Here is an 18,550-nt window from a genome sequence, read left to right as displayed (position 1 = left end):
CTGTTATCACTAGAATATAGCACACCTGGAAAAGGCTCTCAGACAATCAGATTTGAGAACCAGAAAGAACTGTTGTATTATTGTAAAATTTTACAACTCTTTTCTATTTTAATAAATTTTAAAATGTAATTTATTCCCGTGCAAGCTGAATCCTTCAGAAATCACTGATGCTTTTTTACCAAATAAACATTTATTATAATTATCAATGTTAAAATCAGTTCATACTGCTTAATATTTTTATGGAAACTGTGAACACTACCATTCAAAAGTTGCAAATTCAAAATAAATGCTGTTCTTTTGACACGTTTATGCATTTATGTCCATGTATTTTGTAAGAAACTGAAGGACAAATCAAAAATAGTGCAGAATGATATTGCGCTCCATCAGTGACTCATGCGCTGCTTGACATCCTAAATGTGCATCTGTCTTTCTCCTTAAGCTTTAATCTAACCCTTATTTCACAGTCACAGTGATGTACATGTCAGATCAGGCATGTGGTATCATCTTTATTAATGTGAGAGATGCTGCTAAAATACTTTTGCGTGATTCTAGTTTGATTGCCTCAAGTTTTTTGGGATGTGTGACCATAGAACGGTTTGTGCCAACAGGTGCTTGCAAGAACTTCCTGTGGTGCTGTTACTTTGAGCTGCTTTCTCTCCCAGCCAATTGTGTCCTAATTAGAGATGTGTGATCTTGCTAAAATAGAATGGTGTCACTATAGGATCTTTTGGAGAAGTGAGAGGTGTGGAGAGAGCGAGAAATGATAAGGGAGGGAGGTATTTGAGGATTCCTCTTCCTGTCTCTGTCTTTGGATTCCCATGGGGCTGCAGACACACTTGAAAGCTGTGAAGTGTGCTGTTCTGCCCTGCATTCTCCTCGTAATTGGCCAAATGTTGCATTGGGAAAGATTTAGGGAGGTAGGAAGGCATGGCAAAGAAACCCCTGCATCTGTCTCTTAAACTATCTATCGATGTTTTTCTTTTGGCTTGACTCATCTCTCTGCTCTTCACATCTTCTTTTTTGTGCTAATATAGGACTTTGTTCCAATGCCTAGTGTGTTGCCTCGCTGTCTGCTGTCTGCATAGACAGATGTCTTCTAGAAAAGCAGCTTCCTAACCTGTCATGCAAACTCAAAAGTGACTGATTTGGAAAACTCTTCATAGGCAGCAACTCTGCATGGGAGACTCGACTCAACTTCAGTAGAGTTTGCCGTAAGCATGAGACTAAGCTAATGAAACAAGACTTTATATAGGCATCTTATAATGCCTTAATTAAACAAGTTATTTAACAATAGTTAATATCATATCATATCATATCATATTAACAATATATAACATATACAGTATTGCATTATTATTATCATTATAAAGTATATGTAAATAATAAGGTGTTATTGAAATATTGAACTTTCATATTGAACTAAATTTAAATTCTTATATAAATACAATGTATAATAATTATATTAAAAACAACAACAATAATGATAATTCTAAGTATATTTAAATGCAAAAGAAATTATTATTATTATTACTGAATTAAATATTTTATATAAAAAGTTTTGTATGGAATTCAATTTATTTTAAATCAATCAATCATGTCTTGAGATCTAAAAAATAATATTTTCTATTGTAGATATCACAACAGACATCGGTAACGTTAGTGGTAGTACATATGGTAAATTATTTTGATTAAATGTAGTTAATTTTATATTGATATATTTAATCAATACATATTTATAGATATTTTTATACTGCATAATGATTTAATTACACAAGGTTTGTTTGACATTCTAAATGAGTGAATTTTGTCTAAGTGAAGTGAACCTTATTCTGGGATTTCCTTTTCCACAAAGGAAACATGTGGCTGAAATGAGGTATGTGGTATCTTAGAGGGCATCATAATTAAGCTTCCTACCTTTTGGAACAGGCTTTGCGTGGGGATCACGCCTTATGATGCCTTAACATGCTGCCTATGGAGCCAGCTCACTAGATTTTGGAACAGGGCATCTGTCTGCTTCTTCCTCTCCTCCCATCTTTCTTTTTCAAGAAAGCAGGATTGATTGCCTGTGGCTGACATCCGAACACTACACCTTAAACACTGCAGGCTTTTAATCATTGATAGGGTTTTGCTGGAGTCAGGCAGGCTACAGGGCAGCCCTGTGCTCATGGCAGAAACTGCTGATTCACTCTGGTCTTTCAGATCTTTTATTCAAGCCTTTATTTTATACATATATGTTGTTTGTGTTTAGTACATGTGAGACAGCAGGAGAGTGTGTTCAGATGGAGATGTGTGTTTGTGTATGCATGCGTTCCTCAGGGACTTGTGAGCACAGCCGTCTTGAGACAGGCGTAAAAGACAGAGGAACAAAAGAACAGATTTCAAAATGTAAAAATCAAAATGCACTTAAAAAAATTGTAATGTCTAAAATAACTGCTTTTATCCAAGCCACAAATATTATTTAACATCACTCAACTAACTAAAACCTAACTGAAAACTAATTTAATGGGTTAAATCTTTTAGAAATAGTTTTTAAGATAATATTCAAGGTTACTACATTTTACAGTATATATTAGTCAATACTTGCATGTTTTTCATAACTTTTCACTTAACAATCTTTGCCACAGTACTGTCAAGCAGGGATATTATAGTTAACTATAACTAAAATTAAAACTTAAACCATATAAAATGTGTTACATAAAATAAAATTTAACAGAATTACTAAAACTTTACCTACAATTAATATGAAAATATAAATATTCAAAATATTAGGACAAACTATAATAGTATCTTAGCAATACTAAAATGCTGTCAGGTACCTCCTTTTGTAATCTTCTATCAAATTAACTCTTCCACATTCTTTAAAGGAACAGTTTACCCCAAAATGAAAATTCAGTCATTATTTATACACCCTCATGTCATATTCTGCAGCCAATATTTGTGTAGAACAGATTGTAGTGCTGCTTTCTGGAGTGCAGTTCACTCCTTCACCAGTTTTTATTCTCTAATTATGCAGTGTGAATGTGAAGCTAACCTTTGAGTCTCTGGTTCCTTATTTTCGGTGAACTGCCCAGCTTTCAGTAATTATCCTTATAATTTGCATTCCAACCTCTTGTTCTCTTTCTAAACTAGCTTTTACTATTTTTACCCACTGATTATTAAAGTGAGTGGCATGGCAAGTGTGGACTGGTTGCTCGCTGTATGCTAGTCTCAGCTTCAGGCCAATGAACCAGCTACTGACCATCTGGTTACACACAAAAACGGCAAGCTCCAGTCTGATTGGCTGTCTTAATTTCAGATCAACTCACAGGGAAATAGCAACTGTAGAAAGAGATTGTCTTGCTTTTTTTCAGGTGCTTTTTCAGTCAAGAACTGGCTGCAAATACAAATTTGCATGATGCAAAAGTCCAAGGTATTTTAATGCGTTCCTAAGATGCAGACAGACTGACAGCCCTTCTTTAAAGAACAACACCTCTTATTTGTTTTCATGAAAGAAATTAATTTGTGACACTGTTCATTTAAATTGTTTATTTAAGACCAAGAGAATGATGATAATGATTCTTATTTTTTTTGTTTACTTTTATTGCTATATTATTATTATTATATATTTTAAACAACAACAACAACAATAATAATAGTTTGACAAATTATGTTTTATAAAAGTGAAACTCTTCCAAAAGTAAAACTGAAACAAGATTTTGCCAGTTTTGTATGCGTTTATTTGATTCCCTCCACAAATGCATTAACATGTATTTTGCAAAACTGGGTGCAGATGCAAAGATTTATTTGTAAAATTAGAAACAACAGATAAAATGAATGTATTTTTGGATTGTATATATTTGTTTGCGCAATTTTGAATTGTTCCATGCATTAGTGAGAATTTCTCATACGGTTTTTAACTACATAACAGTGAAACAGTGGACTGCAGACAGTCAGAGCTTTCTTTTTCCCCATTATTCAAACTGTGCAGAGACCTGACCTGTGCTGAGAAGTGTAGCGTTTGGCTTTAAGCACCCCGGACAGCTCCCAGGCACACAGTGTGCTCATCTCTAATGCTGCTGCTGACATCCACACAACACAATGCAGCCTCTCACACACCACAAGCTCTACTGTATGTGCTAATGCCATCTTGATTTAGAAACCGCTTCGGTCCAGTTCTTGCCCAGCTCAACTTTGCATGCGTAATTTGTGGAGTTATTTGCGTATGATTTCACAAAGAGGTTTGGACGGCAAACACTTTTTCATCTGTACTGGGTTTTTTAATACTTCCTCTGTCTCTTATCTTATCCTGGTCCTTTCTCTCTCTTCTCTCTAGAGATTAGGGAAGAAAACAGCCCAGATTCCCCCGTTCTCGCTCTCTCTAACACACACACATGCTCCCTCCCCCACTGATAGGATCTCTAGAGGATGGAGTGGATTAATGACCTCGCTGGAGAGGGCCAGAGCTCTCCAAATCACCCGCTCATGATCACTGTGTGTGTGTTGTGTTTTACACTGCCACATACACTTATTCCTACTATATATATGCAAGCAAAACCAGTCGCACTGTTGCATTAAATTCAACCGGCTGAAAGCCAGACCCATTAAGCTATGAATTCAAGGCAATCTGAGCGCTGCACAGAGCTGTCCTTGTCTTCCTTGTTAATTATATACACCAGTCTTCTGCTGTGTATTTGTTTGTCTCCGCAGCAGTTTCCTCTCTTCCTGTGACAATATTTAACAGACCTCCAGTTCTCCCAGTGGAGAGCCTGTCCCTAGGCTTCAGCAGATACCACTGTGATAGGAAACATATGGACAGAAACACACTACACAATCCAGCGGGCTTCATATGAGCAGCTCTAGTTAGTGTTGCTCACACTATTGCTCAAATTTAGGGGTGGGATTTGAAGAAAGCTCTTAGTATTACAATGTGATTGTGCTACATGGATGATATTTATTTGTTGAGTTATCAGACATGTGATTTTCTTCTGGCAAAAAATAAAATGGGCAAAAAGTGTGTGTATATATATATATATATATATCCTAAAGATGGACATTGCATGAGAGACTGAAGTCATGTCTACCAGAATATTGTAGAGACACAGAAAACCTTGCAACTGCTTATCAACTATCCTCAGCATCTCAACTTCCTACATCTAACATAATCATCTTCTTCTTCAAAAAAAAATCATTATAGTCATTATGTCACTATTTCTTTCTTTCTTGTAACACTTGACAATAAGGTTCACATGATTGACAGTAGCTAATGAATTAACTAACAATGAAATTTTTTTTTAATTATTCTACACTACTGTTTGAATGTTTGCAGTCAGTATAAAAAAAAAAAACTTTTTTATGCGTACCAAGGCTGCATATATATATATATATATATATATATATATATATATATATATATATATATATATATATATATATATATATATATATATATAAACAGCAATATTGTGAAATATTATTATATATACAGTATTTTTATTTTTTTATTTTTATTTTATTTTTAATTCTAAAATGCTGATTTGCTGCTCTCATTTTATTTATGTGTTTGTTTATTTGTTGATTGATTGATTGATTGATTGATTGATTGATTGATTGATTGGCCTGTGAAACAATGCTGCTTAATATTTGTGGAAACCATAATACAATTTTTTGATAAATAGAAATTTTAAAAGAACAGTATTTATTTGACATAACATTTTTTTGCAACATAATTAATGTCTTTACTATGACTTTTGATCAATTTAATGCATTCTTGCTGAATAAAAATATTAAATTAAATTAAATTAAATTAAATTAAATTAAATTAAATTAAATTAAATTAAATTAAATTAAATTAAATTAAATTAAAAATCTTACAGACCCCAGAGTTTTGAATGGTATTGTAGGTTAATGTTTGAACAATCGTTAATTACAGATGAACATTATTATATTTGTAAATTACCATACACCTAGAACAATAATGCTGTAAAACATGTTCATTGTTAGTCTTTGATAACTAATATCATTTAATGATAACATATTTTTTAAATACTTTCTTCTCATTTAAATTTGTGCGCTTTTCTCTTCTCTTTGCAGCCAAAAAAGCAGCCGATGGTTCTGTCATCCCGAACGGCTACTGTGACTTCTGTCTAGGAGGCTCTAAGAAAACAGGCTGTCCTGAAGATCTAATTTCCTGTGCGGACTGCGGCCGATCAGGTGCGACCAAATCCATGTAAGCTCCACTTGGAAATGGGATTAATTAATTTGCTCAACATATTACCTTCTTCTCGGGCTCTTGCAGGTCATCCGTCGTGCCTGCAGTTCACGGTCAACATGACGGCGGCGGTGAGGACCTACCGCTGGCAGTGCATCGAGTGCAAATCCTGCAGCCTGTGCGGAACATCAGAGAACGATGTAAGTCAACTGAACGAAGCAATTTACTTTTCCAGTGGACTCTTTGTTGTGTTTCTGAACTCTTTAATCCAGGGCCCCAGCGCTGGTGTTTGGGGACATGTGCATACAAGGATCAACTTGCTTTATTTTTACAGGATCAGCTTTTATTCTGTGATGATTGTGACAGAGGGTATCACATGTATTGTCTAAGTCCCCCTATGTCGGAGCCTCCGGAGGGTATGTACTATCTGTTTAAAATTGATGTTTTTTAAAAAAAAAAAAAAAAGAAAAAAAAAATCATATTCTTAATCACTATTTTTGTATTTGTAAAAATGCATAAAATAATATAGAGTCCTAGGAGTTATTTTCATGTATGTTCAAATACAGTAAATATTATACAAATATTTAAGTATATGGCTATTTTCATATAAATTTGTATAAATATACAAATATAATAATAAGTATATATATATATAATATTAAGAAATTAGATAGATAGATAGATAGATAGATAGATAGATAGATAAGATAGATAGATAGATAGATAGATAGATAGATAGATAGATAGATAGATAGATAGATAGATCATAATAATTTCAACATTTACCAATAAATTATTCTTGGAGTAGAATAACATTTTTCATACAATATTTATATAATATAAATTAACATCAATTAATAAATACTTCATTAAAAAAATTAATTTATACAATATTTTGTGTGTTATTTTTTGTTTGTTTTAAGCATAAATCTTGCTAATCTAGCATTTTTTATTAAATAGCATCAATTAATTTTGCCTAATGTTACTAATGTTACCTAATAGGAACTTATTATAAATTGTTACCAAAAATACTAATAAAAAATTAATTAAAAAATCTAACTCTTGCCTAAACATAACATAACATAACATAACATAACATAACATAACATAACATAACATAACATAACATAACATAACATAACATAACATAACATAACATAATAACGTTTCTGTGTGTTGCATAAATCTAGCCCATTTTATAGAAGTTTGTGCATACAACAACAAAACAGTATTTACTAATGTGATAAAAACCTAAATTCTAGATATATTCTCTCAAAACAAAACAAAAAAAAAGATGAAAATACTGATAAACAATACATTTTGCAGTATACAAGAACTGCTATTTCTAACTTAAATATTTCTAACCAAATATTACACGCCTCAATATTATACAACATTTGTGGCTCTTCCTTTGCAGGGAGCTGGAGTTGCCATCTGTGTCTGCGCCAGCTAAAGGAAAAAGCGTCCGCCTACATCACACTAACCTAATCTCCGTGCCCTACTTCACCCTAGCAGTCTCATCCTACTCTATCCCATCATCACAGATCCAAAGAGACTCCCCCAGCATCCACCAGAAGAGAACATGTTTCATCTGCCCATTGCCTGTATGGTGACTGCAAGGAAAACGTAGGGTGCGATTAACATTTTTGTAAGCAGACCTTTCCTCAACAGTCCCTCCAAAGAGTTCTTTCCTTCATGGATCAGAGAGGTCTTCTTCTTGTCTGACTCCATCTTATGGTGGTTAGACAGGTAGTGCCAAACGGTTTGTCGCTGAGGAGACATTTTGCACGAGTCTGAGGGGGGTGTGTCAGTGGGAGGAGTCTCTGTGACATCATTACATGACGCACCAACTGCAAAAGAGATGAGTGCCACATGATCTCACCGCAGCTTTCGGTTGGTTTAGCTCTGGTGAGAGATGGTATCAGCGTGCCACTGATTCTTAGCGGTATATTCTTCAGGAGCAGACACCAGCACGTAATGAGATCATGTTCAATTTGGCCTTATTCTAGCTTTAATTAGACTTCTGTTGTAGAGATGAATGAATTCTTCAATAATTAATATCCCTTGAAGGAACAGCTTTTGGTTCTTGCAACATATCACAGTAAATTTTAAAAAAGGTGATATATCATAGTTTGCGTTCAAAGGAATATTCCTGGTTTGATACAAGTTAATCGACAGCCTTTGTGGAATAATGTTGATTACCACAATACTGGTCCCTTATTTTCCTTCAAAAATCTGAAAGTCGTAGTTAGAGTGAGGTAGAGGTTGGGATCTACAGGACCCAATGCAATCTTATATATAAAAAAAGATTATTATGACTTACGTTTTTTTTTTCTTCTGAATTTCGAGTTATATCTCACAGTTCTGGCTCACATCTGTCCCGCAATCCTGACTCAAAAAAGTCTGAATTGTGAGATTTTTTTTTTTTTTTTTATTCCATGTTGGAAATAAGATTCCATAAACATAAACATTGTTTCGCCCACACCCGCTCTTAGCAATCAAAACGCTAAATAAAATAACTTTTTTTTTTATTTAGTGGCAGAAATAAGCTTTCATAAATATGTGCGTGAAAAGCGGGAGAAAGAAATGACTCGTGGGGCAAAATATAAATATCTAGTTAATCAGTTTTGTTCGTTTTTATGAAATAGGCGCAACAAAAAATTTTGTTAACAACTTACAGGTGAAGGGTTGGATATTCTCAATGTTTTTCTTTTTTATGCGACAATTCCATTGCCTGTATACAAAGTTGTTAACATACAACACACACAAGTCTGGCACTTGAGATCTGAGAGTGCTCTGTGTGTGGGAATTGGAAAAAATAGGCTATGACACTGGAACGAGACTGAAAAATCTGCGTAGACATGTTACTGTAACAGGACAAAATATAACATATTTCTGTGGGAGCAGGATTGAACAATCCAGACCTCTACAGTTCACAAGCACTAAATTTTGTCACTCAAAATGAATCTACTTGATTTCAGATTATGAATGATCTGTTTATATGAGCCCTAAATGCTTCAATCCGGTTCACATATTTGTTTACATGTGCATTATATATATACCATACAAAAATTCAGCACATATGTGAGGCCCAGTTGCTGCGTATGAGAAAGCCACTGCCTTAATGTCATTTCAATACGACTGAAATTTCATTCGGATTGATGGAGTTGTTTACATGAAGGCTTTTCAGTCTGATTGAGCCATCAGTCATCAGTCAGTTTTTAAATGGATTACTTGAGTACATTTAAACATTTAGTGAGGCACTTACAATGGCCAAACTGTGTTAAAATACTAAAAACAGTTTATGAGGTATAGCCAGAAGACACAAACTGTATGTGTTAACATGATTTCAGTGTGAAAAAACACTTACTGACCTTTTCTGTGAAGTCCTGTCCAATTTTGTAACTTCGTTGCCATGACAACATCAGCCTAAAACAACCATAAAAAAGATGATAACTACAGTTTTAACAGACAAAAAGTGTTTTTTATAATATTGTAAATTTTACATTTGTGCTTTTAAATTCTCCAAAAATTGTCCCCATTATATGCCTCTTCATTCTTGCACAATTTTTTTAAGAAAACAGGGACCATTAGAAATCAGCGTTGTGGGAATCAACGTAACTTGTATTGATTCTGGAAAATTCTAGCATATCAGTCACTTCTGGGGAAGTCTTAATGCTGCAAACTGTTTTCATAAATATAGATCCCTTTATTAGGAAGGTCTGAGGTGCATGTCTATCAGCCAGAGTTAAATTTGCTCTGTGAGAAAAAAAGAAAAGTAGATTTCAAAAATCTGCTGATTTATTCCGTACTTCCAACATGATCCCCCTCTTCTCTTCCTATTCTGAACAAGCCAACATAAAATTCCCTCTCAGCAGGGTGCGTTTCTAAGAGTGTATATTTATCAGGCAACATCTGTCCTTGTTTTAAAAACAGGGCGTTAAATGTTCGATTGTTCTCTTTTTTTATGATGACTTGCTTGCATGTTGTAATAGTATTGTTTTTAAATAATTTAAGGACAAAAAATCGAAGAAAGCACACTTAATCTGCAATAATGTTTTTGTGTTTGTGACCCTCTCTGGGGAAGTTGCGTCTGTATGTGCGCTTTAAAACTCTCGTGGAACTTTGAACCTGTAAACGGCAGAATGCAAGTGGGTGGAGCCTACAGTGGGCGGGGGGAGGGGTTTGTGACATTCTGACGATTTCAGATGCCATCGATTTTGATTTCCTGGACAAACTGAAGACCAGCTTTGGAGACTCTGTTTTTTCCCGGTCTCTTTGGAGGGGCATTTTTCCTTTTTTGTGACAAGAAAATTGTGCGCCTCTTTTGTAGAATGAGCTCTTTACTTTCTGTAAGTCTGCTTTGTGTTCTGAGACTTGCTACTGCAGCCTGCTTAAAAGAAGAAAAAATGTCAAGCTAAATCCAGAGGAGTGTTACGGGGACGGCAGCATGTGTGTGTGTGCGATTGTGCTGAGGTGACTGTTTTGAACCCAAAGTCCCCTCTTATCCGTGGCCTAACTGAAAAGACTGCCTGCCATATTCTCTACACCGAGTCCTTGAGCTTTATGTTGCGAGATGTTTGCTGTAAATAGATAAGTGCTCCGTCTTTCCAGAATCAGTCCATGTTATAGACTCAAGTGAAATGTTCCATGTGCTGTAATGCATCAAAATGTGAAAACAGCCTTTTCTACGCTGTCAGTGGAATATTAATCCATGTTATTGGGTTATTTCTATTTTTGTATAAGTTTCCAGTTTATGGTTTTAATGAGCTCTATGCCATTGGTAACTCTGATGCCAGATATGTAAATCTTTTTGATTCTTTTTAAAAGAGTTGTAGAAATGTTTCGTCTTCAGTAGAAATAATCTTGATTTCACATTTTGATATATCAACTTCTCTGTTCAGCCAACCCCCTCGTTGTTCTTTATTGTACTTATGAATATTTTGCACAGTCTGTGTGATTTTATTGGTTGAGGGCACTATTAGAGAGTTTTGATAATAAAATTTAAAGAAATTACACCCGAGATTAAATTACAGACACATTTTGCATGTGCTGATATCGATTACAATTACAATTAATAATTGCACATGGAATGTGTTGATTCTTTCCCTCTCAGTTCCTGAAGCCAAAACACTGTGGCTCTGTGCTATGTTTGTTTGAGCGGCCCAGCATAGCAACACTGGCTCAACCAATAGCAAGAGTTTGGAGGCGGAGCTGTCTGTATGTGTGACCAATGACAGATGGAAGGGCTGGTAAAAGTGTTTTGAAAACCTTTTTGCAGTGCCGCTAGTGGCACAGAAATTACACATTTCATTTTAAACAGTATTAAGGGGGAGAAATTATTATGATTTGTCTGCCTTGGTGAGATTTTTGGTTAGAAACTAACCTTCATGTTCTGTAGTATTTTCAAACGATTGTCAAGCTAAAAGAGGGGCTGTGATTGGTTTGTATGAAAATATGTTTTAGTCCGCAGGCCTTTATTGATGAGGGGTGGTGTCATAATGATGTGATTGTATTCTTAGTAATGTGAGTATGATTTTTGTTTTTTTGTGTGTGTGTTTGTGTGTGTGTGTGTCTTAACCAGATTGTTAAAATGGTGGGAAACTACATTTCCGTTTCAACATGGACCACTGTGTCCTCTCTCTGTCCAGCTGCTCTTTTTGTCTTTATTCTGTCTTGCTGATTTTGCAGGGTCTTCTCTACCTGTGTATTGTTGTGCTGTGATTTTCGCTTGCAGTCCCCCCCCCCCACACACACAAACACACACACAAAAGATACTCTTGTGTGAGAGGACGCGTGAGTGTTTTCCTTTCTTGTAACTGTCCATAGAAAAATAAAACAGACATATGGAGAAAAGAAGCGTGTTCTGACTCAGGACTGAGTTGTACATTTGTTTTCATTGAACTTGAAATGGGTGCTCCTTGTGGAACTGAGCAGTTCTGATGACTACTGCTCAGTGATCCATTTAAAAGAATGTCCTTTCTTTTCTTTCTGTCCATTTTGACAAGCAAGAAATAAAAAAAAAAATACCATTATCTGATTTTGTCTTCTGTGATGTTTCCAGTGAAGCAGCGATGAAATACATAATTTAACATTGTTCAGCAACAGAGGATCTATGTGGCTTTTTTTTTAATTTGGTTGTGTTTTAAATCAAAGACTGAATTTTATTTGGATCTTTTGGAGCAATTACGAAAGTAGTTAAGCTAATAATGAAAACACTCATTTTGACAAATGCACTTGTTGCTATTTTTCATTCATTTACAATGAACAGGAACTGGAGCTTTCAAGCTTCAAAAGGGACAAATGTACCATAAACGTATAATAAGAGTATGATTCGGTCATATGATTAGTGCACTATAATCTCCTGCACTCTCAGAAAAAAGTAGTCACTGGGGTGATAAAAGCTAAAAGGTATATCTTTGTACCTTATTTACTCCTAAATGTTGGGCCTACATTTAAGCCGACATGTACATATTAATGATATTAATCTTTGTTCACAAAAATTGTAGGCACATTGCGTAGATTATTATTTTATTTCACAATTAAATTATAATGAAAATAATTAACAACGAATGTGATTATCGATTAATCGAGTCTGTGCACAAATGCAACCCATTTACAGTACTAATTAATGCTATCGAAAAAAACGTATCTGTAAAATGAGTAAAGAGAACTTCTCAAGGAAAAGTACATGAAACTAGACATGAGGATACTTTATACTTGATACGCGCTTACAGATATTGTTGGTTACTTTGTTTTTCTCAGTGCATAACTTATACTTTACTTTTGTATCCTCATCTGCACGTTAGAAAATCATGCAGTTATTTCCATTTTGTATTAAGAGGATCGTTGCCAGCAAGGAATCTCGGTTAAACTTAACATGACTTGAATTACTGATAAAAAGTAGTTCACCTATTTATACATGTTAGAAGGGAATTACCTGTTTAAGCTACTGTTCACCATTAGGTTTACTTAGATTTTTTTAAAATTAAATGTTTACATTTTGTCTCTAAATGTTTGTCTCTTAGGGGATACGTTGCCCTTTTAGGGGTAAACATCAAGATATAAAAACATACAGTGGATCATTTTTTTTGGCTTGTGTTTTAGAAAATCAAATATTTTTGTGATCTTGACAAAACACATATCGTTGAAAAGGTCTGACAGTCAAGGTTCCATATTTGGTTACTGTTTTGTAATAGAAGTGATATTGTGACAGAAATTGATGAATCTGTGACAGAAAACTGCATCAAAAAATCAATACAGTTAGTGTTTATTTTTGGTATAGTGCCAAAAAAAGAAAAAATCTCCCAAGAAGCACAGTTTTTGTGATATCAACTTAAAATTTGGAACATAATTTGGTTAGACATATGGCTATACAGTAAATGTAAAAATTTTTAAAATGGCTATGGCTCAAATATAAGAGTCAAGTTTCAGGGAAATAAATCATGAAATTGTATAATTTAAGTCCCAGTAAGATGGAAAATAGCAAACATTTCATTTCTGATGTCTCTTTATGGTTTTGCACTTTTTAAGGTTAAATGGTAAGCAATCAACATTTTTTTTGCATACATATATACATTGACTATTTGTTTTCAAAACCATCAAATTGCAATGATTATTATTTTAAATAATATTTATTAGATTTCTTTTATCAGATTAATAGAATAAATATTTGACAGATTAATTGATTATAAAAATTTCGTTGGTTGCCGCCCCAATTTTATGAATATTTCACATAGCAATAGACAGAGGTTTTCCAACGATACTATTACTGCAAGCATGTCTCAGGCCTAACAGAAACCTCACAGCCCTTGAAAAAGTGCAGAAAAGACCTGATACTCATTTCACATGTGAAGAGAGTGTGCAACTAGACGTCTTAAAGGCACAGCAGTGAAAAACGGCCTGTTAAATTCTAAGAGGGACATAAAAGCGGTGAAAATGAAACATATGTCTTGGTGAAAAATAGCCTTGACTAAATTTCAGACCTTAGGTCGAAAAAGTGTAGCACTTTTAATACTTACAAACAAATTGGTCAACATATGCTTCCTCCTCTAGTGCAAGAAAACTGACTGGTTGCAACCATTTTAAAACTGTTTGTGAGATACAAAATAAGGCTCTCTCTCTCTCTCTCTCTCTCTCTCTCTCTCTCTCCTACAGCTGAAACATTACATCTTGATAAATGACATGCAATCTAGCAGACACACTGTACTGTAAAGCTGTGCTTTTAATTGGAAGAGTGAATTGTAAAACAGATATTTGCACCTTCTGCCTGACTGTTGTGGAGAAACACAATTAACTAACCAGTAATCAGTCTATTTGTGCCCCACTTTTATTTTTATTTTGTTTTAATTATTTTGTCTCAGTTCAGAGTTAAAAAGGAAAAAAATAAGTAAAGCACACTTTCCTTTTCCAAACACAATTGGAATTTAAATATGCCTGTCCTTTCCATGCTAGCATGACTTTTACCAAACCACAAAACTTAAACCCGTTTGGATTAAAATCAGAATTCTGTCCATAACATTCAGTTCTAAATCAAATGTGTGTGTATGTGTGTGTGTGTGTGTGTGTTTTGGAAGGTGGTGGTGGTGGGGTGTGTGTGTGTGTGGGGGGGGGGTGATTGGAGACTCCAAGCCAATTACCACATCCACCAGACAGCCTCAGACTGCCTGAGCTTTCCTTCCAACAAGAGCATGGTTGCAAAGAGCTGGGGCCTGAGGTGGTTGCCATGGCAACTCAGGGGCTGCTTGCATGGCGGATGATGCTGGGGTGATGGATTACAGTAATGGGATGGGGTGTGCAAGCAGGGAGGGGTGAGAGAGTGGAGAGAACTCATGCATAAATATATTGGAAATGTATGAATAAATCTGAAATGCATAGACTTAAAGGACACAGAGGAGGAGAGTGGATGGAGGATGTTTGAATTTGGCCCGTTCCACACCTTTGAACTGTCGCAGGTCTGATATCACAGATATGCAGGTCACAGATATGTAGCTTTTTAAAAGTACATTGTCTCAAAGAGTTTCTTTTGAAACCATTTCATAAAGGTATGTGATAATGGACTTAAACCAACTTCTGTGATGGTAATATGTAAGAATTAACTGTTTTAAACATGTATTTAATTAATGTGTAATAATATATTTTATATGTAACTCACATTTCTTCAGATGGCTTTACTGAATGTTAAACTGTTAAGGTTTCAGAATGACTGTCAGATGTATGATCATTTTTTTTCCTTTCATCGTAGCCTAATTATTTTTAGCTTTAGTTTAGTAGCGTTATATCATAAAATCAATAGGTTAAGATAATTTAAGTACAAATATATATAGGATGAAGAAAATATGAATACAAATCTTAATAAAAAATGTACAATTCTACAGCTATTCTTATCTTTTCTAGCTTTTTAGATATTCTGTAGGAATCTGAGGCCCAGAGACCTGCTGAGTTCTAATGGCACATGAATTCTGTAACTATCCTGCCATCTAGTGTTAGTTAACTCTGGAAAGATGACTCAGACACAACGTGTATATCGAGAATTTGTTTTGGACAATAGTATGATAGTATGGCAGCTGATCTTAACAGACTTCTTAATAAACCAACAAAAACCCGCCAATTTACTGAACAAAAAGCCAAAGAAAATCACTATTTTGACAAGCACTAAGCAGCATAAACCTGAAATTAATGCTAGATTTAGCTCAAGGGTTTATATAGTTATTTATTTGTTTGTTTGTCACTTAATTGCAGTATGCAGTATATTCAGGTTGTGTCTTTATATTAGAATATGTGTATATTTATTTATATATGTGTATTTATATCTTTGAATTACTGAGCCTCTATGGGTATCTGTCTGTTTGTGTATCTATCTATCTATCTATCTAATATATACACACACACACACACACACACACACACACACACACACATATATATATATATATATATATATATATATATATATATATATAAAATGGTAAATATTACCTTGACAAAAATTACACAACATTTTAACTTAAATGAAAACCTTAAAATTTAACTCAGAATATTAATGAATGCTTATAATAAAATCATCTGACATCCCTCCACCTTTATTTCCTAACATCACATATTATTATTAACTTATTACTTTATTATTACTTATTCTTTATTCTTTTATTTTCTTTAGGCCAGGGGGATATTAGTGTAGCCAATTCCTATGTTTAATAATGGACAATATGCTAAATTTGTTTACCTCATCTATTCTGATATATTTAGCTAGAAATGAAACATGTTCACTATTAAAAATAAAGCAGTTGTCCTTGGTTTACCTTTGATGTGTGATCAGGAATGCAAACAGTAAGCACAAATTGGAGGGCACCATTTTTTTTCAGGTTAGGTGAAGGTCAGACACCAGTGCTGCTCCCATGGGGTCACTATTGAGTCATGGGAAACAAACACCCTGACACACACAACCCTTGCTGGAAGAATGAAACATAAATACATGCAAGTTAATGTGCAACTTAATTTAAATATGTTATCAACTACTCTAAATTTGGATCTAGAATGTGATCTGTTATGATCTCAGACATGGGAGTAAAAACAGAGAGGAGTGATAAAGGAGAGCTGTGTTATAAGACATCTGTACTCGGCTGTATTTAGTCTGTTGCACTATGGAGGTTTCTTTCATTGTGTGTGTCCTCACTGGCATGTTCCTGGGCTCTGCAGATGGACATGTGGTGGCTAATTTCTGGGATTCACCTGATTGCATTAAATTCTTCTATAAGGAGAAAGTTCCAGATTTGGGCGCTTCCCTGCCGGATGTGGTCCGTTTATGTCAGCGCTTCCTAAACACGTATCACTTCACCACACTGTACAACACATACTACCGCACAGCTGTCTATTCTGCTTACATATTTCAACCAAGCAACGGTGGAGGCAGAGAGAACCGCTGGTTTGTAGAGCCACAGGTGAGTTATATCTATTAATGTATAGTGCCTTCTATGGTGATTGCTGCTTTTGGTTCCTGTTTCATCCATGCTTATGAATACAAAAAAAAAAAAAAAAAAAAACTTTTATATTTCTGCTTTTCTATTTGAACTTGGGTACCTTGGGGTGGATTTTTCATCAATTTTTTTAGAAAGCTATATATATATATATATGTATAGTATTTTTAATGATAGTTTTATTTCTGTTTTACTCTTTAAATTTGGCTGAAAACTGACAAAAGATTGTTTAATGGCAGAATTCACTGACAGCTTGTCATAAAAGTTGTTCAGTGAACTGTTTTGCAATAATTGTAAAAAATTGAATTTTTTTTTGCCAAAATGATATACAGAAACTGATTTTAAAATAGTAGAATAAAATACAATAAGATAAAAATATAATAATACAATGAAATATTACCCAAAGAGATATTCACTGGAGTTTAAAAACATCAACAACAAAATTCTAGCTCCAAAAATTTAGAAATAAAGGGTTAACTTTTAGATTTGTATGTAGTTGTTTTGCTGACTATGATGTTTTGCTAGTTGGTGAATCCCTCATGGTCCAGTGAAATGGAAGATGGGTATAAGCTGTCGCAGCAGAACCCAGACATCTATTTGGGAGAAAAACAGGCTCTGAATGAAGACTACACAAACTCAGGATTTGACCGTGGTCACTTGAACCCCAATGGACATCATGCAGGTAAACAGCTAATGATGTATTTCATTATGCCTTCACTCCTGCTGACATTTTTAGGGATTGAGGTCATAGTTTCAGATAGATCAGATCATATTCAGCATTATTACGTTTACCACCAAAGTTACAAGCTAGTACTGTGGACACTTAGGGATCTTATAGATTTAAAATGAGTTTTCCTGAAGTAAAAATATTCTTAAATCAACTTAGAATTATTATTTTTTTCTAATTTTTCCCCTTTTCACTCTCTTTTAGTTCCAAGTCGTAATGCCACCTTTACCCTGACCAATGTGGTGCCTCAAAACCCAACGCTGAATCAGAACGCTTGGAACAAACACGAGTCTAAACTCACCAGCTTGTTCAATGCCAACTGTCATCAGGCTTATGTATTGGTTGGTGCAATTCCTTCCTCTAACAACTGGATCATCAAGAACAGTGTCAAAAGAGTCAACATCCCAGAGTACATCTGGAACGCTTACTGCTGCGTCAATCAAAATGGCCGTCCCATCCTAAGTGGTGCTGCAACTGCCCTAAACACAGAGCTGAATGTTGTTGTAGAACGCACCTTAGATGAGATGGTCGACTTCCTTCAACAATTTTCTGATGCACCGGTGAATGAGCTGTTCAGCGGCCAATGCAAACCTTAGGCTAACCCATTCACATGAATTTATTAAATCTCTTGAGCATTAGCAACAGGGCTTAATTCTGTAT

At 34.7% G+C, this 18,550-nt stretch overlaps 2 protein-coding genes across 6 annotated transcripts in view; both read left to right on the top strand.

Moving 5' to 3' along the window:
* dpf1 (D4, zinc and double PHD fingers family 1) overlaps positions 1-7,852 on the top strand; it is a 48,442-nt gene extending 40,590 nt beyond the window's left edge. For 4 of the 5 annotated variants that reach the window (XM_042739226.1, XM_042739229.1, XM_019116467.2 and 1 more), the window contains exons 9-12: positions 6,070-6,189; positions 6,275-6,387; positions 6,522-6,603; positions 7,605-7,852. In XM_042739226.1, coding sequence (XP_042595160.1) covers positions 6,070-6,189; positions 6,275-6,387; positions 6,522-6,603; positions 7,605-7,675 — 386 coding nt within the window. In that variant the 3' untranslated portion in view covers positions 7,676-7,852. The remainder of the gene's footprint in view (positions 1-6,069; positions 6,190-6,274; positions 6,388-6,521; positions 6,604-7,604) is intronic. The other variant, XM_042739227.1, reaches the window with a different exon arrangement.
* An 8,909-nt stretch (positions 7,853-16,761) lies between these two features.
* si:dkey-243k1.3 (endonuclease domain-containing 1 protein-like) lies at positions 16,762-18,528 on the top strand. Its single transcript, XM_019104179.2, has 3 exons — positions 16,762-17,127; positions 17,689-17,845; positions 18,095-18,528. The coding sequence occupies exons 1-3, from the start codon at positions 16,831-16,833 to the stop codon at positions 18,484-18,486; spliced, it is 846 nt and encodes a 281-aa protein (XP_018959724.1). The 5' UTR covers positions 16,762-16,830; the 3' UTR covers positions 18,487-18,528.
* The last annotated feature ends 22 nt before the right edge of the window (positions 18,529-18,550 follow it).

This window comes from Cyprinus carpio, chromosome B15 (genome assembly GCF_018340385.1).
Source record: "Cyprinus carpio isolate SPL01 chromosome B15, ASM1834038v1, whole genome shotgun sequence".
Classification (NCBI taxonomy): domain Eukaryota; kingdom Metazoa; phylum Chordata; class Actinopteri; order Cypriniformes; family Cyprinidae; genus Cyprinus; species Cyprinus carpio.
This window is presented reverse-complemented; position numbering and strand designations above follow the sequence as displayed.